The sequence below is a fragment of the Mauremys reevesii genome, linkage group 25 (genome assembly GCF_016161935.1).
Source record: "Mauremys reevesii isolate NIE-2019 linkage group 25, ASM1616193v1, whole genome shotgun sequence".
In the NCBI taxonomy this organism is placed as follows: domain Eukaryota; kingdom Metazoa; phylum Chordata; order Testudines; family Geoemydidae; genus Mauremys; species Mauremys reevesii.
This window is the reverse complement of record NC_052647.1, coordinates 401,305-423,747: the sequence shown is the minus strand read 5'-3', so window position 1 is coordinate 423,747 and position 22,443 is coordinate 401,305. Positions and strand designations below refer to the sequence as shown.

General features: G+C 58.1%; 1 protein-coding gene across 5 annotated transcripts; it reads right to left on the bottom strand.

Moving 5' to 3' along the window:
* Window positions 1-746: 746 nt before the first annotated feature.
* Window positions 747-20,477, bottom strand: SYDE1 (synapse defective Rho GTPase homolog 1). Of its 5 annotated transcripts, XM_039514511.1 has the most exons (10): window positions 20,293-20,346; window positions 19,388-19,490; window positions 18,689-18,810; window positions 10,903-11,793; window positions 9,685-10,458; window positions 9,108-9,331; window positions 8,713-8,839; window positions 6,870-7,036; window positions 5,151-5,382; window positions 747-4,481 (listed from the first exon to the last, which is right to left on the bottom strand). In XM_039514511.1, exons 4-10 carry the CDS (start codon window positions 11,777-11,779, stop codon window positions 4,042-4,044), a joined length of 2,841 nt encoding a protein of 946 aa, XP_039370445.1. In that variant the 5' UTR covers window positions 11,780-11,793; window positions 18,689-18,810; window positions 19,388-19,490; window positions 20,293-20,346; the 3' UTR covers window positions 747-4,041. The 5 variants fall into 5 exon arrangements, with proteins under 5 accessions (XP_039370445.1, XP_039370444.1, XP_039370442.1 ...); XM_039514510.1 differs by lacking the exon at window positions 18,689-18,810; XM_039514508.1 differs by lacking the exons at window positions 18,689-18,810; window positions 19,388-19,490 and having other exon boundaries at window positions 20,293-20,477.
* Window positions 20,478-22,443: the final 1,966 nt, after the last annotated feature.

Below are 22,443 nucleotides of genomic sequence, written 5' to 3'. Positions count from 1 at the left end.
GAGTCATCCCAGCAGCTGCAGTTCCCAGCATGCCCTGAAGGAAAGAGGTGGCATGCAGGAAACTCCATACAAGCCCTGGACCCAACATCAGGTTATTTCTCCCTCGGGGGGGGTAGGGGAGTGGGTGCCTGGACTGGGGGGCACCCCGCAGCTGAGGGGGTGTGGGTGTCTGCCCTCCCCAGTTGGGGCAGAGAGGGAGAAGAGAAAGAGGAATTGGGTTGTTGTAGGGGTTTCTTTAACTCTCTGCCCCTGGAGGAAGTTCATTTGTTGTCTGTATTGTTACAGATATAGTAGCTGACAGGTATTTTGAACTAAATTATCAAAATAGTTGAAATTTATGTGAGTACATTGTTATTGTTACAAAATATGCAGAATTTTAAAATATTCTGCACAGAACTTTTAAATTTTTGGTGCAGCATTCCCCCAGGAGTAAACATCACTGCTCCTGCCTGCACGGACCCCCAGCTCCAGCACAGTGATACTGCCCAGCAGACAGGAAGGCAAAGCTGGTGCCTACAGCCACCCCAGGGAGGCCATTGAAGGGGACAGCCCTTCCTGCCCACAATAGCCAGGCTGCTGCCCCCCCAGTGATTTCCCAGCCAGACCCCACCCAGCCCTTGCTGCCATGGCCTGAGTGTTCTGCACCTACAACAGCTGGGTCGGAGGCAGCTGGAGCACTGGCAGAGGCACCCTCTTCCCTTGGTGAATGTGGCCCCCACGTGCGCACACACAAACACAATGGCAGGTGTAGCTGGTGTCCTTTATTGCTGGTGTTGGCAGTGGGCAGGATGCCTTGGTGTGCATACATGGGTACCATGCTGACTCCCACCTTGACATGGGTATTTCCTTAACACACAATAAGTAGCCATCTCCAATTCCCCATGGCAGGGGGTGCCAGGCAATGGGGGGAATGGCTGGACCATGCAGCCCCCGCCCCAGAGAGGGCCCCCCCAAGCATAGCTGCTTCTGTAACATGGTGGCACTCCGCTGTGACCCCCTTCTTCAGTCCCAGACTCATCCATGGCAGGAGGCACTGCAGCCCTCCCGTCACATTCACATGGGTTCCCTTAAGCTAATACTGGATGAAGGGCCCCTGCCCCCAAACTCTGGGCACTTTTCCTCCCTGCCAGAGCAGCTCAGAACGGGGGCTACTGGGCCTTGTGCTTTGAGAGGGGATGGGGTGAATTTCCATTAGAGCCTGGAGTGAGGGGAAGAGCATGTGTCATGGTTTTACCTCTTCCCTCTGCAAAAAAAATGGCTTTTTTCCCCTATAACTGAGTATTTTATAAACATTGTGAAAATCCATACATTAAATATCCACACAGAGCAGCCAGGCTTCATGAACATGCGCACACACAAACCACATACATCTCACCCCCAAAGATGTACACACAAACATACACGCACATCCCACTCACAAACACGTACACACACACCACAGACAAACATGTCCCTACACCACACACAACCGTCCATCCCCACCTTCTCAAATGTACACACAAACCACACCCCTACACCCTTCCACACACAAACATCCAAACATACACCCACGCACACACTACACTGACTGCACACACACCCAAACATGTATACACACCTACATCATACATACACAAGCAAGAAATCTAACTAAAGCTGGACTCTCCAGTACCAGGCTCCCTGGAGGATGGTTGTGCAGGGGGATTGGGTGCATTTCCATGAGGCCCTGCAGTGAGCACCCTCAGGCAGCTGTGCCTGGGCGCCTGGCACACTGAAATCAGCGCTGCAGGCACAGGCTCTGCAAGGCACAGCAGCATCAGGTATCCCAGCAGTACCCTGGGAAATGCCAGAGCTGGCCTGGGTGCAAGAGGGCCATTGATGCCTTGAGCTTAGTTTGGGGCTAGTCTGCCCACGTGTTGCCCTTTCATGGGATCCATTTGGGGAAAGGCACATCCAGGGAATCACCTCTCGCTCCCCACCAGCCCTGAGCACCCACCCAGCAGGGCCCCAGCTTGGAGCTCTGTTTGCTACTGCCCAAGGAGGCTGTACTGCACGGAAGCCAGAGGCCTTGGTGCAGCCTCTGCACTAGCCTCCTCTACTCTGCAATGCAGAAGGTGGAGGTGACAGCCAGTGAGCTGGAGCCTCCAGATCACATCCAGGGGTGTGCCTGCTGCTGCTGCTCAGTCAAGAGTGCATGGGAGGCCTCCCTGCCAGGCCTGGCCTGAACAGCAGGCGCAAGGAAAGCCCAGGCTGGAAAGAGCTGGGGGCTTGGCTGCCAACCCCAGGCCCTGGGTTCTCAGTGTCAGCCAGCTGCAGGGTGGGGCCTGCCCATGAGACCAAAGATGCCCATGAGAAGCAGCCACAAAGAACTCCAGGCCCCAATCTCTTGCCTCATGCTGGTCTGTCCACGTGCCATGGGATCCCAGGGCTGCAGCCCATTCTCCCCTAGGGTGACCAGACAGCAAATGTGAAAAATCAGGACAGGGGGTGGGAGTGGGGGGTGGGGGTAATAGGAGCCTATATAAGTAAAAGATCCAAAAATCAGGACTGTCCCTATAACAGCAGGACATCTGGTCACCCTAGTCTCCCCTCACTGTTCCACCAAGAGCTGCAGCCAAGCAGGATTGGAGGCAGCAGCCAGGCTGGGGGAGCCTGGAGTATTGTCAGGTTGGGGGAGGATGTAAACATGGCACCAAGATACTACCTAACGCCATGGCAAGCTGAGAGTGAGCTGCCATAACTGGCACGGCCCCTCTTCCTCCCTGGCAGGGTGCAGTAGATTGTGGCTTCTGTGTGAAGCAGCCCCGGAGCAGAGCACAGATGGTGGAGGTCAGGGACCCTTGTCGATATTCTAACACTATGCAGGGGGGATGCCTCGCCTGGGATGGAGGGAGGCCAGGAACAAGCCTTAGCCCTGGCTCTCTCCTGGCCCAAGGCTGCCCCCCACCCAAGTGGGACACAGGGTGGCACTTAGTAGCAAAACACTGACAGCGAGGCCAGTTCCACAGCATGGTGCTCCTGACCCATCCCCTGTACCACGCCCAGGGCCTGGCGCTGCCTTCCTGACTAGCCTGCATGAAGCACCATATTGGCACAGCTTCTACAGCCTGGAAAGCCCACTGCCAGGGTCACACAAGCAGTGCCCACAAACTTCTGCTCCAGTCCAGTCAGGGGACAGGCTCAGAGGCTGATTCTTTGGCTTCTGAGATCCAGAGAAAAGAAGGCTCAGGAGGGAGCCGCTCCCCCTGCCCTGTGCGCTCCCTGCACATGGTATCGCCCCAGGGCAGAGAGCCGGGCCAAGGGAACGCCAGGATCCAGGCTCCTTCCAGCCCATCACACAGGGCTGTGATGCTGCCCTGTAGCCAGATAGCACTACTACGTCACCCACGGTAGGCTGAGAGTGACAAACACTGCAGCAGTGAGTGACCCTGAGTGCAGCCCCCTGGCTGGCTCAGCCCCTCATCCATACTCCAGCCCCAGAGCCCCAACTTCAGTGAGCTGCCACACACTGGCCTGGTGGAGCACTGCCCTGGTGTCTCCAAGCCCCCATCCATGCTGTGCAAATCAAAAGGCTGCGAGAGCCAAGTGCTACACAAATTTGGTCACACTCCAAATGGCTTTGGCTTAATCTCTGAGTTCCTATTAATACTGGGAGCTCGGCAGTCACGCCTGGGCGCGTGCCCCTGGGAGCTCGGCGGCCACACCCAGGCGTGCACTGTGTTGGTCTCTCCCGAGCTCAAGCCCAGAGGGCAAAGTGTGCTGGAGCCCACGAGAGAGCATGAGAACACCTCCTGTACGCTGTACCTGCTGCTCAGGGCCCCTGCTCCTGGGCAGGTTGCTGGATTAAGGCTGACGGCCTGAGTCATCGCCTGCTACAGGGCTGGGCCAGGCTCCTGAGCATGGAGCCTAAAATTCTTTAGCTGAAGCCCCACCATCTGGTGCCTGGCACCTCCCCTGCTGGCTCATGTTTTGGTCACACTGGAGCCCGGCAGGGGATGTGGACGGTCCCAGGGAGCGTAGGGGCAGGGAGAGCCAGGCACTGTGGTGGAGCAGCCAGGCCACTCACAGGCACACATTGATCTGCTTGGAGAGCTCTCGCTCCAGGTCCAGGATGAGGGCATCAAAGTCCTTCAGGTTGAGGCGGGGGCTGAAGGGCGCCTCAGGGTCGTCGACCAAGGCAAAGTCCCCCACGAAGACCGTCTGGCTGGGGCCGCCCAGCCCCTCCCGCAGGTCCAGCACCTCGTTCTCGCTGTCGCTGCCGGCCACCTCGGTGTAGTTGACCTCGTGCCCCGGCCCGGCCACCAGCCCATACTCCTGGCTGCACACACTCCACTCCCCAGCGTAGCGGTTGGTGGGGGGGCTCTCCAGGCCTCGGGGCCGGTGACGAGCCACCACCTCGCTCCCCAGCAGATCCAGCCGCAGGGCAGGACGGCGCCTCTGCCGCAGGCAGCTGGACTGGGCCCTTTCCCGGCCCTCCACACCACGCCCTTTCCTGTAGGGGGCTGGGGAGACAGGTCGCAGTTACCACAGTTCTCTCCTCCCACAGTCAGACAGGCTAATCAGGGGCTTCGATCCCAAGGGGAGAAGCTCTGGTGGCGCATTCGCCCCCCCACCGCGCAGCAGGCCCCCAGCGGCACGCTCCCCACCCCCACCCTGCAGCAGGCCCCCGGCGGCACGCTCCCCCCCTACCCCCACCCCGCAGCAGGCCCCCGGCGGCACGCCTCCCTACCCCCACTCCGCAGCAGGCCCCGGCGGCATGCTCCCCTACCCCCACTCCGCAGCAGGCCCCGGTGGCATGCTCCCCACCACCCCGCAGCAGGCTCCCGGCGGCACCCTCCCCCCCCCCCCCCCGCCGCAGCAGGCCCCCGGCGGCACGCTCCCCCCCCCCACCCCGCAGCAGGCCCCCGGCGGCACGCTCTCCCCCCACCCCCACCGTGCAGCAGGCCCCCGGCGGCACGCTCTCCCCACCCCACCCCGCAGCAGGCCCCGGCGGCACGCTCTCCCCACCCCAACCCTGCAGCAGGCCCCGGTGGCACGCTCCCCACCCCCACCCTGCAGCAGGCCCTCGGTGGCACGCTCTCCCCCCTACCCTTCCGGAGGCCCTCGTGGCGCTCTCCCCCTCCCCGCAGCAGTCCTGTGGCCACACGCTCCCTCCCCTCAGCTGCACTTACCAGGCCAGGCCTGCAGCAGGTAGTGCAGCACCTCAATGTGCCTCTTGAAGTCGACAGCACTGGAGATCTCCTCACAGTGGGCGTAGCTGCGGGCCCTCTGGCGCCATGGCTCCTGATTCTGGTTGAGCAACACTGGCCCGAAGCACACGGCAATGTTCTGGGAGTTCATGCGGTTAAAGTCGTGGAAGGAGGCCACCAAGCTGAGATGGTCCAGTAGCACCGTCAGCGTAGCCTGGGGAGAGGGGAGCGTCAGTCCAGGGCCTGGCCCTGCCCCACCCATCCAGTTTTGTCGGTTCAGGATCATCCCAGAAATCCCACGTTTTTGTACCTCAGAGGTCACAGCGTTAGTCTGTGCCCAGCTGCCAGGCTCCTTGGAGGGAAAGTACCTGACTCGGAGAAGCCGGGGGAAGGAGGGACGGCCTGACACTGAAGCCTAGGTGGCTGGAAGCTAAAGCCAGATAAATTCAAACTAGAAATCAGGCACAAGTGTTTACCAGGGATGGGGATGAACCACTGGCACAAACTTCAGGGAAAGTGGTGGATTCTCTGTCTCTTGATGGCTCCAAAGCCAGGCTAGGGCCGGGCTGGGAGATGCTTTAGCCAAACACAAGTTACTGGGCTCAATACACAACATGGGGGTAACTGGGTGACATGTAAGGGCCAGTGCTGCCCTGGATGTCAGACTGGGTGATCTAATGGTCCTTCCTGGCCCTAAAATCTGTGAATCTACGAGAACTGTGCTATTTCCTCTGATCTCACTGCGGTGAAATCCCTCAATCCCAAGGGGCAGCCAACCTGGAAAGCAGCCCAGGATCTTAGGCCCCTGCAGTGAGCAGCACTGGCTACGTGCCTGAGGCTGTGCCAGAGGAGTGCCCAGCCTCCATGTATCCAGCACTGTACCAGGCATGCGCAGCCCATGTGCGCAGCAGGGGCAGCACTGGATCCATGCCACTGGCACTGCCAGGTGTGCCCAGCCCCCGTGTGTGGCAGGGAAAGCGCTGACTCCATGCCGGTGGCAGTGCCAGGTGTGCCCAGCCTGTGTGTGCATGGCAGGGGCAGCGCTGGCTCTGTGCCAGTGGCAGTGCCATGTGTGCCCAGCCCCCGTGTGCATGGCAGGGGCAGCGTTGGCTCTGTGCTGGTGGCAGTGCCATGTGTGCCCAGCCCCCGTGTGCATGGCAGGGGCAGCGTTGGCTCTGTGCTGGTGGCAGTGCCATGTGTGCCCAGCCCCCGTGTGCATGGCAGGGGCAGCGTTGGCTCTGTGCTGGTGGCAGTGCCATGTGTGCCCAGCCCCCGTGTGCATGGCAGGGGCAGCGCTGGCTGTGTGTCCAGGGTGGTACCATGCACATACCTGGCCCACATATTCAGCAGGAGCAGCACTGTCAACCACTGTCACGGGCATGCCCAGCCCCCATGTGTGTGGCAGGGGCAGCGCTGGCTCCGTGTCTAGATCTATGCCATGCATATGTCTGGCTCTCACATGTGCAGCAGGACAGTGCTGACTCCATGCCTGGGGCTGTGCCATGCACATGCCCAGCCACCATATGTGTGGTAGGGGCAGAGCTGACCACAGCCTCCCACCTAGGAGATGGGAATGTGACAGTCTATGGTGACATTGTTGCAGTAGCACCAACCAGCCCCCCAGGACTGCTCCAAGGGCACCATGGCTTGGCTTCACAGCCAGATGTCCTTTCCTACCTGCCCACAGTCCCCTGCACTCACCTTCTCGATCTCCGGCAGGCAGTCCAGCAGAGCGACCGTCTCCTTCGCATTCTGCCTGCTAAGCATGTCTTGGGGCTGTCGCTGGGCCATGGCCTCCAACACCACCTGGTAAAGGGTCTTGGTGATGAGGGGCGTGGGCAGCTCCCGCAGATAGTCCTTCAGGATCCCTGCAGGAAAAAGGCCAGACTCCTGTCAGCTCCTTGGCAGGCTCCTCTCCCACACTGGTCCCTCCTGGGTCCCATTGTGGGGAGGACACAGGACTCATGGCACTGAGCAGCCTATAGAAACTACAGGGAGTGCACAGAGAGCCCGAACTTCTGGGTTCTATCTCTGGGAGGTGAGTGGGGTCTAGTGGCTAGAGCAGAGGGACTAGGAGTCAGGACTCCTGGTTCTACCCGTAGCTCTGGGAGGAGAGTGGGGTCTAGTGGGTTCAGAGAGTCTAAGGCCAGAAAGGACCACTATGATCATCTAGTCTGACCTCCTGTATAACAGGCCAGAGAACGTCCCAAAATAATTCTAAGAGCAAAGCTTTTAGAAAACCATCCAATCTGATTTAAAAACTGTCAGTGGTGGAGAATCCACCACGACCCTTTTTCCAATGGTTAATTACTCTCGCCATTAAAATATACACCTTATTTCCAGTCTGAATTTGTCTGCTTCAACTCCCAGCCATTGGATGGGTGTTAGTTTTCTCTGCTAGATTGAAGATCCCCTTATTAAATATTTCTTTCAAATGTAGGTACTTATAGACTATGTAAGTCAATCTTTAACCTTCTCTTTGTTAAGCTAAATTAACTGAGCTCCTAAAGTCTCTCTCTGTAAGGCATATTTTCTAATCCTTCAACCATTCTCATGACTCTTCTCTGACCCCTCTCCAATTAATCAATGTTCTTCTTGAATTGTGGGCATCAGAACTGGACACAGGATTCCAGCAGGGTCGCACCAGTGCTGAATACCTCTCTACTCCTGCCCAAGATTCCCCTCTTTATGCATCCAAGGACTCTTTTGGCCACTGTTCAGCTGATTATCCATCAAGATAACTACCAGATCTTTTTTCAGAGTCCCTGCTTCCCACGATAGCATCCCCACATCCTGTGAGTGTGGCCTTTTTCCTGATATATACATTTACATTTAGCTGTATTAATACACACATTGTTTGCTTGTGCCCAGTTTACCAAGCAATCTAGATCAGTGACCTGTCCTCTTCAGGATTTGCCACTCCCCCAACTTTTGTGTCATCTGCAAACTTTATTAGTGATGATTTTATGTTTTCTTTCACCAGGCCATTAATAAAAGTTAAATATCGTAGAGCTTAGAACCAGTCCCTGTGGGACACTACTGGAACCACATCTGCTTGATGACAATTCCCCTTTTACAATTACATTTTGAGACTTATCAGTGAGCCAATTTTTAATCCATTTAATGTGTGCTGTTATATTTATATTGTTCTAGTTTTTTAATCAAAATGTCAGGGGGTACAAAGTCAAACGCCTTGCAGAACTCTAAGTATATGACATGTACACTACTACCTTTATCAGCCAAACTTGTAATCTCATCACAAAACGGTATCAAGTTAGTTGGACCAGATTAGAGTGGGGGGCCAGGAGACAGGACTCCTGTGAGCTTTACCTTGCTCTGGGAGAAGAATGGGATCGAGTGGGTTAGAACAGGGGGGACTGGGACTGAGGACTCCTGGGTTCTACACTCAGTTCTGGGAGGGGAGTGGGGTCTAGTGGCCAGGTGTTGCAGTGAGCCTGCTGAGTTCCTGAGTGTGCGTGGGGGGGGTGGCAATCCGGGAGCTGTGCTGGTGCTGCATGGGGGTGAGGAGTGGCTGGGCACTGACCTGTGATGACGTTGATGTCTGGGTACAGCTGTTCAGAGAGCATCACAGCAGCACTGTCCCTCTCGAAGGCATCACGCAGCTCCTTCTTCACAGCCGCCGAGCCACACAGCCGGTAAAGCCCTACAATCTGGGCAGAGGAGGTGCTGTCAGAGGGAAAGCCCAGCCCTCCCCACTTGTCCCAGGACCCAAGGGGCAGCATGGGGAGGGGACAGGGATACAAAGAGGGAAGACAGCACAGAGCCCATGGCCTGCTGGGATCCTGCCTGCTCAGGAGCCGCACTCACCGGCTCCTTGCCATGTACCTGCTGTGCTTGTGTTAACTGCGTGGCATGGGGCTGGAGTGCCAGGTGTCCTGCAGAGCCCACTCCCCCACTATCGCCTCCCCCACCACTCACCTTCAGTCCCCGCTTCTCGATCTGGGAGACGCATTTCTGGATCAGCAGCGGCACCTTGGTGGCAGTGTTCTCTCTTTCCACCAAGTGACGCAGCTCCACGCCAAAGACCCGGGGCTCCCGGTCACTGGGGCTGCTGGGCATGTCCCACTGCTCCACCAACATCAGCTTGCAGTAGAGCAGCCCGCGTGGCTCCAGCCGCACTGCCAGCTGCTGGGCCCTGCACCCTGAAGAGCAGAGGGCACCGGCACATGTCAGATCGGAGCGAGATGTGGAGGATCAGCAAGGGCCAGCTGGGAAACCACAGCATCTGCCCCACCTAAGTTCTGTCCTATGCCCCCCCACAGCCCTGTCCATCTGAGCACCATTGGATCCTGGCTCCTGCCCATTTGTATGTGCCCCCCAGAGTCCTGCCCAGCTGAACCCCATGGGGTGCTGATCCCTGCTCATCTGTATGTGCCCCCCAGAGCCCTGTACATCTGAGCCCCATTGGGCATTGCCCCCTGCCTGGATGCCACTGCCCCCACTCAGGCCCTTTCCCGATCACCAGAGCCCCCGCCTCACTGGCTGCTCCCGTTACCTCTGAAGATGTGGGGCAAGACAATGGTGCCATGGCAGCACACACGGTTCCGGCAGGTAGCCAGGTCCCAGGAGAAGACAATGACCTTGAGGTGTCGGGCCCCCTCCAGTTCCAAGTTGAAGGTGTGGTTGAGGCTGAGGAAGGCGGCTGTCCAGGGCAGCAGGGCCGTGCGCGCCTTGGGGGCTGCGTCCACCTGCAGGACGCAGAACACCTCCCTGGACTCAGCCTTTGGGGGCTTAAGGTCCCCCACACCGTGCAGGTGGACACTGACTAGGCCCGAGATGGGCTGCACACAGCGCGGCTGTTCCAAGGAGCTGTAGGGCTGGAAGGCATCCACGTCCAGCCTGGCCCCAGGCTCATGCCCCTCTGGCCCAGGACAGGCACGCTTGTCCGCTTTGGCCAGCAGCTCAGGGGAGTCACCATCACTCAGGTAGCCACCCTTGCTGGCTGCCTTGGCACGGTGCGGGCCCTGCTGGGATGCCACGCTGCTGTCCAGGTGGTAGCGGCTGATGACATTCCCTGGCTCCTTGCGGGCATCCTGGGGTGAGGTGCTGCCACTGCCCTCAGGCTCCTGCCCCCGGGGCCGGGCACTACGTAGGCTTAGCTTCCTCCTCAGCTCAGGCAGCTTCTTCATCTTCAGGGAAAGGCGGCGCACGGTTCCCGGGGACTTCACTCTGCCCAGGGAGCGCCCCTTCTTGGAGACGCTGGGGCTCAGCGGGGGGGATGGGCCAGCCAACCCCACAGCCGCGCTCACACATGAAATCGGCAACTTCCCTGGGGGGAGAGACTTGATGAGACAGGCACCCCAGCCCCAGTGGACACTGGAATGCATGGAGAAAGGGAGCCCCTTCATCTGGGGCATGGAAGGGAAGGGCCATTACAGAGAGGAGGGCCTGTGGGACCCAGAGCAGCCAAGACTGACTTGCTGGGGACGGAGAGAGTGGCTGATCCCACACAGGGAACCAGGCTGCAGTGGGGATTCGGATGCAGGGACAGGGACCTCGGGAGGGGCTCTATGGAAAGAGGGGGACCCCACGGGATCAGGTGCCCCATGGGATCAGGGAACCAGCAAGGGGGGGCCATGGGAGAGGAGGGGCTCATGAGATCAGGGTGGGGCTGCCACCAGAAGATGGTGGGGCCACGTGGAAGCAGCTCTGTCTCATGTTTCTGCCATGCTGTTCAACCCACAACACACCCTGTTAGCACCATACCCCTCACCATAGGCCTGTGTCCTGCCGGCACCCGTCTCCTCGCCTCGACCCACTGGCCCAGCTGGGGTAGGTGCATTCTGTGAGCTGGGGCTCTCCACTTGCCTGGCGATGCTCCTGGGGGGCTCTTCATCACCTGGCTCTGCCCTGCTGGGCCTGGCCTTGTCCCTGTCAGATTCCCGGCTCCCTGTGCCACTGCCCCACTTCCTCCAGGAGCTGCCGGGCTCGGTGCCTTGCCTGACACCCACAACGTCCTCATCTTCAGGGATAGGGTTGTACCAGATCTCCCCTTCGCTGCCCATGGCGCCCACCTCCTTCAACTCTGTGCTGGCACTGGGGGCCAGCTCCTCTGGGCCCTGGGCCTTGCCTGAGGAGAGGATCCAGTGGCGGCTGCTCTTCTCCAGGTTCTGCAAGTAGGCACCATGACTGGCACATCTCACAGCAGTGCCGGAGGCGCAAAGCTCCACATACCTGCACATCGACTCAGCCTCTTCATCACCAGGGGCCAGGCCGGGCTGAGGGGTGGGGGGTGCTGCGGCTGGGGGGCTCTCCACAAGCCATGCCTCATCCTCAAGGGCTGGCCCCCCTGTGTGGGTGGGGAAGAACTGCTCCTGGGGTCGCAGAGGGCACTGGGGATCCCGGTCAGTCTCTCGCCCTGGCTCTACCCCTTCACCCTCATCCTGCAGCTCTGCGGAGGCCGTGGGACTGGCAGGCACCTTCCTGCTGTAAGAGCTACATGGCACGTCCCGGATGCCACATGAGAACCTGGCCCAGCTCTGCTTCCTGGACACAGTGATGGCTGCCCCTCTCCGACAGCTCCCGTCGGGGTCATGAGACACTGGCTCTGGCCCAGGGCCTGGCTCCAGCTCCATGGGAGAGTCCAGCATCCTCGAGGGGAGCTCTGTGGGGAACAGGAAATGTGAGCTGAGGGTTAATATCAGAACATGCCCAGCGCACACACATGCCATACCTAGTGCACACCTAGTGCGTACACCAAGTGCCCACCCAGCATATACACATACACACCATACCCAGTGCACTGTCAGTATGCACCCAACACGCACCACAGCCAGCACATACCAAGTGGTTACACACCCACCCACCATGCCAAGTGTTCTCCCAGCACACACAGCCCAACACTCACTTAGTGCACACCCAGTACAGACACACCACAAACCTCTTAATGCCAACTGACAAGGGGGTGCAGAGGGGTCACTGGAATCTCCTGATTCTGGCGTATACATTCTGGTTCACCAAATAATGTTGTAGGAGGTCTCAAATAAAAGCTGGTGTCACACTGGTCAATACTATCATTGTGAAATGTACCTACAGGTACTATGTAAAGAGTTATGTAGATATACTGAAAATATACTCAAGACTGTGTCTAGAGACTTGGCACCAGCAAAGGAGAAGAACAGGTTTCTCTCCAACAAGAAATGTTTCTCTATCGGGCAGTTTGCACATAAATTAAGTATTGTATGTTTCACAGTGGGTGCCTTATCACCAGTCTGGACTGAATGCAAATGAAGGATTGTAAGAATTTCAAAACAAACTAAATAGGAAGAACAAAGCAGCTGGGGGGTGAGAGAAACCTTATCTGCAGGTAGACATCAAAGGGTTGAGCCACTATGTTTTGGAGGCAAAGATACCCAGGCACCCTTGACTGAGGAAGAAAAAGAACAACACTTTTGTTTCATGGAAAAGGGATAGGAGCGTGGTTGAGGCTGGTATGGGTTGGTGCGGGGGTATGGCCATGCAGGCTGATGCTTGTGTGGGTTGTGTGGGATGGGAACATGACCATGTGTTGTTGTGACTGGTGTGGGTTGTATGGGAACAAGCATGGGGCATGGCCTATGGGACCGGAGTGTGGCCATGCAGGCTGAGGCTGCTATGGGCTGTAGAGGAGGAGGTGTGGCCTGTGGGATAGGGGCTGAGGCTGGCACGGGTGGTATGAGAGAGGGCATGACCCATGGAATAGGGTTGTGGCCATGCATTGCTGCAGGAGACAGTGTATAAATTAGCTGTTACCACTTAAGAAAGAAATCTTGGAGTCATCATGGATAGTCCTCTGAAAACATCTGCCCAAAGTGCAGCAGCAGTGAAAAAAGCGAACAGAGTATTAGAAACCATTAGGAAACAGATAAATAATAAGCCAGTAAATATCATAAATGCCATTGGATAAATCCACGGCATGCCCACACCTTGAATACTGCATGAGGTTCTGTCACCACATCTCAAAAACATATATTAGAATTGGAAAAGGTACAGAGAAGGGCAACAGATGACACAAATTTGGGGGAGTGGTTAAATAATGAAAAGGTCACTGATTCAGATGGCTTGGTAAACTGGGCACAAGCAAACAATATGTGTTTTAATACAGCTAAGTGTAAATGTGGACATTTGGGAGCAAAGATTGTAATACTCACAGGATGGGGGCCTCTATCCTGGGAAGCAGTGACTCTGAAAAAGATTTGGGAGTCATGGTGGATAATCAGCAGAACATGCGCTCCCAGTGTGATACTGTGGTCAAAAGAGCTAATGTGATCCTAGGCTGCATAAACTAGGGAATCTCACATAGGAGCAGAGAGGTTATTTTACCTCTGTATTTGGCACTGGTGCAACCACTGCTGGAATCCTGTGTCCAGTTCTGGTGCCCACAATTCATGAAGGATGTTTATAAATTGGAGAAGGTTCAGAGAAGATCCATGAGCATGACTGAAGGATTAGAAAATATGCCTAATAGTGATAGACTCAAGGAGCTCAATCTATTTATCTTAACAAAGAGAAGATTAAGGGGTGACTTGATCATAGTCTATGACTTGATCACAGTCTATGAGCACCTACATGGAAATAAATATTTAATAATGGGCTCTTCAATCTAGCAGAGAAATGTCTAACATGATCCAATGGCTGGAGGTTGAAGCGAGACAAATTCAGACTGGAAAATAAGGTGTAGATTTTTAACAGTGAGAGTTATTAACCATCGGAACAATTTTACCAAGGGTGGTGGATTCTCCATCACTGACAATTTTTAAATCAGACTGGATGTTTTTCTAAAAGATCTGCTCTGGAAATTGTTTTGGGGAAGTCCTCTGGCCTGTGTCATACAGGAGGTGAGGCTAGATGATCACATCTATGAAAAAACAAAATGATTCGGGAGACGGAACAGCTTCCAGAAAAGGAGAGATTAAAAAGACTTGGACTGTTCATCTTAGAAAAGAGACAACTAAGGGCGGATGTGATAGAGGTCTATAAAGTCATGACTGGTGTGGAGAAAGTGAGTAAGGAAATATTATTGACCCCTTCACATAAGAACCAGGGGTCATCCAATGAAATTAATAAGAAGCAGGATTAAAACTAACATAAGGCAGTACTTCTCCACACCATGCAGAGTCAACCTGTGGAACTCATTCCCATGGGTGCTGTGAAGGCCAAAAGTATAACTGGGTTCAAAATAGAATGAGATAAATTCATGGAGGATCCGTTTATCAATGGCTATTAGCCAAGATGGGCAGGGATGCAATCCCTTGTCCTGTGTCCCTAACCCTTTGTTTGCCAGAAGTTAGGACTGGATGACAGGGAAAGGATCATTCAATAGTTGCCCTGTTCTGTTCATTTTCCTCTGAAGCATCTGGCACCAGCTGCTCAGACCGGACACTGGGCTGGATGGATCATTGGTCCTACCAACATGGCCATTTTTTTGTTATGGGGGAGGCAGCTCTGGACACTCCCTGCTCAGGATGTGCAATGCTGGGGGAAGGGATGGGCTGTCTGCGACCTCTGCTCGAGGGGGGCTGTTCCCTGCAGGGGCCTGAGCCGAACCCTTGCACAGTGGAGTCCTCCCACAAGTCTTTTGCCACAGCCTTAGCACTCACCCTCAGCCTCCTGGGCCTAGCTGCCTCAGCATGTGCAGCAGGGCTGACAGAGGCGTCATTGTGGGAGCACTGGCTGGGCAGGCGGGGAGCTCCCAGCACACACAGCTGCTCACAGCCCCTGCCAAGTTGGATTTCCTGTTGTTTACTGCCTGGCTGTGAGGGCAGTGCTCCCTCCTCCCAGCCTGGCCTAGACTGGCCCCGCAGCGTGGGGACACTGGACCCTTTGCAGAACGGGGCCCATCCCCTGTGTACAGCACCTGCCTCCCACAGCCCCCTCCTGGGAACGAGCCCATAGACCAGCATCACATGGGCACACCAAACATGGGACTGCAGAGAAGGGGCTAAGTCCTCCCCATATAATCTACACTCGTCTCCCTCCCTACAAACGCACATACCTCCCTACAGATGCTCCTCTCCCCCGCACACTCCATTGCCCCATACCTCCTTCCCACTCCTCGCTCCCTCCCTCACACTCACACTCCCCTTCCCAACCCCCTGCTCCACACACACGCACCCTGCTCTCTCCACATGCACCCCATTCCCCCCCACATGCACCCCACTCCCCCTCACACACTGTGCTCCCCACTCACGTCCTCCCTGCTCCCCACACACATGCACCCTGCTCCCCACTCATGCACCCTGCTCCCATCCTCCCCACTCCCCCCTCACATGCACCCAGCTCCCCACTCACATCCTCCTCGCTCCCCCCCACACACCCTGCTCCCCGCTCACATCGTCCCTGCTCCCTCCTCACATGCACCCTGCTCCCCCCACACATGCACCATGCTCCCCACTCATATCCTCCCTGATCCCCCCACACATGCACCCTGCTCCCCACTGACACGCAATCTGCTCCCCGCTCACATCCTCCTCGCTCCCCCCACACACACCCTGCTCCCCGCTCACATTGTCCCTGCTCCCTCCTCACATGTACCCCGCTCCCCCCACACACGCACCATGCTCCCCACTCATATCCTCCCTGATCCCCCCACACATGCACCCTGCTTCCCACTCACACAAACCCAGCTCCTCGCTCCCCACACACACCCCGCTTCCCCTACACACGCCAACACTCCCCACTCCCCGGACACACAGACCCCACTGCCCGCTCACATCTTCCCCACTCCTCTGCCTCCTCACACCCTGCCTGCTCCTCGCTTCCCCCCACTCCTCACTCCCCCCACACAGATCACTGCCTCCACATCTTCTCCTCTTCTTGCTCCCCACCACACTCCTCACTACCCTTCCCTCCCACACACACGTGCACCACACTACTGTCCCCCACACACACCCTGCTGCCCCCCACATCCTCTCTGCTCCTCACACACATGCGCACCCACCTCCTCCTCCCACACACACGTGTGTGCACCCCATTCCTGACACCCACACATCCCCATCCCTTGGCACACCTGCTGGGGCTGGGTGAGATCTCTACTCACAGGTGCTGGGGAGCTGAGGGGCAGGATGAAGCTGGTTGAATCACAAGGGACCAGAGTGGGGGGAGTGGAGAATAAGAAGGAGCCAAGGGTGGGTTTACAGGGGGGCAATGAAGGTTGGCCAGTTGCTGTGGCAGGAGGATGGCTTAATGGCCATTGGCTGGAGGGGTTGATGTGGGTGTCAAAATCCGACCCAGAATCCCCACATTTGAGAGGTTCGAGATTCCCCCAGACTCCTAGGGCCCAGGACCCTACAAAAAGGACAGTATGTGGGCCATACCCAGCAGAAGGGCAGACCAATGCCAGCCAGGGTTCAAACCCCAGAGCTCCTGGGCCCTGGGGCTGCTGGATCTGAGCGGGGGGACAGGTGGGGCGGGCGAAACGGGTTCTGGGGCTGCACAGGGGGGCAGGGAGACCAGAGCTGGGTCTGCACAGAGGGGACAGGGAGGCCTTGAGCCACTGCATCTGTATGGGGAGATGGGAGGAGCTGGGGCCACTGTGTGGGTGGGGGAGGCATGGGGTGATGGAGCCATTGGGACCACACGGGGAATGGGTGAGGTGGAGGCAGCTGGGCCTGCACAGGGAGATGGGCGGGACTGGGGCCGTTGGGTCTGAAAGGGTGGGGAACGGGGGGAGGGGGGCTGGGACCATGGGGTTGGTGCCGTTGGAGGGTATTGTGTAGGGTCGAGGGGATCAGAGCTGGGGCCTCTCATGAGAATGGGAGTGGCTCGGGAGCGGGGCTGGGGCCGCTCAGTGGGGTAGATAAGGCTGGGAGCATTGGGTCAGTGTGGAGTGGGAGGTGGACCTGGAGCAGAGCTAGGGCCACTGGAGTGGGGGAAGCGGGGCTGGGACCATGGGGGACGAGTGGGGCAGGGGCTGCTGCATCTTCATAGGGGGGTGGGCAGGGTGGGGGGAGTGGGGCTGGGGCTGCTGGGTCTTTGCAGAGGGAGCAGGGCTGAGGCTGCTGAGAGGCCAGGGGAGCAGGGCTGGGTCCACTGCGTGGCACCCCAGTGAGTTGACTCCACTAGCCCTGCAGAGGCACAAGGACCAACAGCCAATCAGGGAAAAGAATCGGCACCATGTGACTCACCTGACAGCACAGGAAATAACGCCCAGAATCTCCCGCTCACTGGGTTGCCCCAGTGACTTGATCCCAAGAACGGCAGGGACCCAGGATCAGGCTAGGCCAGGGGGTGCTGGCTAAGGGACACTCCCTGGTGGCAGGGAGAGTGACCTGCCCTGAGGCAGGCTCCTTGCCTCCTGACCCTACTGCACCAGCGCCCCAAACCTGCCAGCAGCAGGACCCCCACCCCAGATCTCCAGAGTCCCAGCCCAGCACCTCATCCCCAAGGGCAGTCAACCTCTCACAGCAGCGCTTCTGAGCAGCCACCCCCCACTACTAACCCGATTCCATCCTTCCAGGTGCAAGAGCCACCTCCTCTGCAGCGTTGTACCCTTGCCTACCAGGGCCCAGTCTGACCTTCCCTCCCTGGCCCACGGCCCTTCATCCATTCCCTTTGTGGCTGGACACGGTCATCGATTCACCCCAGTGGCCTCTCCCTGCTGTTCTCCAAGTTTGCCCTGCATCCCACTGCCCTCTCTCCTGGGAGCAAATCTGTAGGGAAACACTTGGAACACAGAGCGGAGTCCGGAGGGGCGTGTGTGCAGTCACTGGTGAGTGCCCCCTCACCTGTGCTGAGAGTGCTGGGACACAGGGACTGGCAAAAGACTGGCTCTTTGCCCTGGCCCCTGTTGCCTCCCATGGGCCAGGATCACTGGAGGTGATACCCCGATGCACAACTGCAGGGTTGCCAGTGCACCAGGATGGCATCCAAGGGTACCTGTGGCCAAGCACCAGCAGCAAGGATGGGACACAGCCTCAGCCCCTGGGAGGCAGCATGAGGCCCGGCTTGTGGATGCTGCTAGGTCACAGCTGAGTGCCAGTGTGAAGCCCTGAAAGCCTAGACCGTGGCTGTTCTGTGCCTCAGAGGTGCTCATCCTCAGGCCGGGCAGACCATGCCACGGCCACAAGCTCTCCTCCAGGTGAGGGAGCCCCAGGTACCGCTTTGCAACCCCTCCTCAGCCATGCACTGCTCACAGCCACTCAGGGGGCTGGTGGGGACCATGCTGCTCCTGTGGGCTGTGATGGGTGGGTGGATAGAGCTGACTCCCTGCATCATGCAATCCAGGGAGCATCTTCCTTCTCCCAATGGCTGCATGCAGAGAGTGAATGGGACCAGTGGACAACTGGACCTGCAGGGGGCTCTGCAGGAGATTTGCAATTTCCCATCACCACCCACATAAGGCAGCCTGCTAAGGACAAATCAGTCCGCATGGATGCATTTCCTTGGCCCCTGGCTATCAGCATGGCCTTTTCTGATGAACCACAAGGCTGCATAGCAAGGGCAGGACAATTCTAGGAGCTGATCTAGCAAAGGGAATTGCCAAAACATGGATTGCAGGCTGTTCTCAATCACAAACTCACCAGGAACCTGCACCTGCTCTGACTGCAGGAAGCCACTTGTCCTGGACTCCTGTCAGAGGCTTCTTGCTGGGTCACTCTCTCACCCCTTTGCCATGTCCTCATGGTCTCGGTGGGGGCTGGCTCTGGCATGAACAATTCCTTCCTCTGAATATTAAAGAAACTTGATCCTTGGGGGGGGGGGGGTGACCATTTGGGGTCATGGTTCCAGCCTTTCTCCCCCACCACCAGGACCAGAAACTCCATGTTTTTTTAATGAAAGCTGCCAATTTTCCCAAATCACAGGACTCCAGGAGCTGAGGCTTTGAGTCACTCCACATAGTGCAAGTGTAACCCACACACACCTTCTGGGTGTGGTGTTCTGTCCCATCTAGTGGCACTGAGAGAGAGAGAGAGAGTTTGCTCTACAGCCTTAGCTAACAGGCCATTGACTTTTAGCTCATGCCGTAGAGGCTCATGCACTAAGCTCCAGAGGTCCCAGGTTTGATCCCGGGGGTTACACAAGACTTCTGTCACACTGGGAGATTTGGCCAGGCTATTCCTTGGTTCTGACTATGCTTTGCCATCTCTCCACTGTGTCCCCTCCTCCACCCATCTGCTCAGCCCCCACCACCCAACCTTTGCTCAGTGCCTCTGTCACTGCTGGGCCATGCCCCCCCAAACACCCTTGGCACTCACACCCAGACCCCCCCCTTTACTCACTCCTTATGCCACAGCACACAGAGACCTGTCAACCCATAGCAGCCCTGACACACAAGCTGGGATCCCGACTCCTGATGGGCCAAGGTTGGTGCTCGCGTCCGTGCTGAAACAAACAGTATTGTGGGCACCACAACCAAACCCCAGCGCAGGGGGGAGGAAGCCGGGGGAGGGGGGGCAGTTTGGACTGCCCCATGCTGGGGATTGCAGGGCAGCTGGGTGGGTGAGCCCTCCCCGCTGGGGTGGAAGGGTTTGGGTTTGCCCAGGGAAGCAGGAGTGCCAGGGCAATCTAGTATTCTAGCACCGGCTCTCGGGGCGCTGGTTGGCTCCTGCCCTTTGTCCTTCCAGCCCTCCCCCCGCATTCTTCCTTCCTCCCTTCTGCCTTTTTAGGAGCGAGACAACGGTTGGGGCTCGAGCGCCGCCACCTGCCCCTCCGATCCCAGCTCCCCTGGCGCCCCCAATGGCCGGGGGCCCTGCAGTCCCTGCCCCGGGCGGCCCGCTGAGGACTGGTCGCGAGCGCTGGACGGGATGGGACGGGGCGCGCGGAGAGCGCCAGGCCCCCTCGCAGCCCCGCTGGCTCAGCCCCTGCTCGGCGGGGCGCTCCGCTCCCGCGAGCATCCTCGCGCCGGGCCCTCCTCCGCTGACAGCCAAGTGCCGGGCCAGAGCCGCGCGTCCCAACAACCAGCGCCTTCCTTCGGCTGCGCCCCGCCCTGCCCGCGGGCCCCTCCTCGCCCCGGGGCGAGCTGCAGCCCGGCTCCGCGGGGGGTAGCCCTGGCAGCGACGCCGGACCAGCAGCTCCGCGCTCCTCAAGGTCGGGAAAGTTAAAGTTGGGCGCTTCCCCGGTGCTCTGAGCAGCGCATCCCTGCCCCGCCAGCGCCCCGAGCGCCGCTCAGCGAGCGCGGCAGTACCTCGCTCCTTCTTCCTGGGAAGCTTCTCTTTGCCCCTCAGCCTGGAGAACGTCCTCCGAAGCAGGAGCTCGGCCATGGCCCGGCCGGGGCGCACGGGACTGGGGGGCTCCTCACGCTGCCAGGCTGCCCCCGGTGCCCAGCGGTCGCTCGCCGACATCCGCCTGCTGCCGCCCCGCCATCCCGCGGCTCGGCCTCGGGCAGGAATCTACAGGAAACGAATTCCAGGAATGCTTTCCCCAAACTCGGCCGGGCTCGGCCCCCAGCCGGAGCCGGAGCAGGAGCTGCTGGGAGCTGTAGTTTCCTGGCCCCGGAGCTCGCGCGAACTCGCCACTTGGCTTGTCCCTCGGGGTCCGAGGCCGAGCTGAGGAGAGCCTGCAAGAGTGACGCGTCCGTCCCCGGCCGAGCAACGGGTCATGGCCGAAGCAAAACACACACGAGGATGGGGAGGGGGCAGTGAGCGCCAGTCTACTGCCCTTCCATGGGAGTGGGGGCTCTAGAATATGGGGCGGGGGCTCCTGAGGGTGCGGACTTTGGGGAGCGCTGGGGGTGGAGCTCTGGAATACTGAGCTGGGGGCTCTAGGGAGTGCATGAGGGATCTCTGGAATATGAGGTGATGCCTAGAACACAGAGAGGGTGGGGTCTGTGGAATAGGGGTTGGGGCCTCTGGAATACAGAGGTGGGGGCTCTGGGGAGCACTGAAGTGAATGGGGGCTCTGGAATGCAGGGGTGAGTACTGGAGCAGAGAGTCTCTCGAATATAGAGGTGGGGGCTCTGGGGATCTCGGCCACATAGGGGGCTGCTTTTGGTGGTTAGGGTTATTTTTTTACTCTTTTCTGGTTGTTTTAACTCAGCCATACACAGGACACCCAGCCCTCTGGGCGCTAGAGAGCTCCTCAGAGGGCTCCAAGCTGCAGGCTCCCTCAGCCTGCCATTGCAAGGGCGGGGGATCTTTCCCAAGGAGAGTTCTGCTCCCAAGGGCAGAATTTACTTTGGAGTAAATAGAAGTTGGCAAAAACATACCCACACCAAAGTGTTTTAAACTGTAAGGAAATAAATCTTTCCTCCACCACCCCAGATCACTAACTCTCCCTCCAATGCAGTCTGCCCCCATTCCCGCAAAGCATCCAACCCCCAGACAGGCCCCAATACCCCATGGAGCCCCTTTCCTCCAAAGCATCCCCCAGCCAGGCCCCAGTGCCCCTCCATTCCTGCCGAGCATTCCCTGGCCAGGCCCCAGTACCCCACGGAGACCTGTTCCTGCAGAGCATCCCTCAGTCAGGAGCCAGTACCACACGGAGCCCTGTTCCTGCAGAGCATCCCCCAGTCAGGCCCCAGTACCTCACAGAGCCCTGTTCCTGCAGAGCATTCCCTGGCCAGGCCCCAGTGCCCCACAGAGACTTGTTCCTGCAGATCATCCCCCAGCCAGGCCCCAGTTCCCCACAGAGCCTCGTTCCTGCCAAGCATTCCCTGGCCAGGCCCCAGTACCCCACAGAGCCCTGTTCCTGCCAAGTATCCCCCAGACAGGTCCCAGTGCCCCACAGAGCCCTGTTCCTGCAGAGCATCCCCCGGCCAGGCCCCAGTACCTCACAGAGCCCTGTTCCTGCAGAGCATTCCCTGGCCAGGCCCCAGTGCCCCACAGAGCCCTGTTCCTGCAGAGCATTCCCTGGCCAGGCCCCAGTACCTCACAGAGCCCTGTTCCTGCAGAGCATTCCCTGGCCAGGCCCCAGTACCCCACAGAGCCCCGTTCCTGCCGAGTATCCCCAAGCAAGGCCGCAGTGTCCCACGGAGCCCCATTGCTGCAGAGCATCCCCCAGCCAGGCTCTAGTGCCCCATGGAGCCTCATAGGGGCCTTTCAGGTTATTTTTTTTAAGGAGAATTGAAATTCATGGCTGTCAAGGCCAAGGAACCCTGCAGACTGATCTGCAGCACCAAGTGAGAGAACTGCATCCAGAGCCCCTGCCACAGGAGCACTATTCCCCCAATCCACATCAGTCCCACTATTCCAGAGGGCCAGGTTGAGCTGGTGCAGAGCTGTCAGAGAGATGCCTAACCACACAGCAGAGGCTCCAAGAGATGGAGAATCTGCCCCATTCTTGAGTGAGTCATTCCAATAGTTAATTTCTCCCCATTAAAAAGTTGCACATTAGGGAT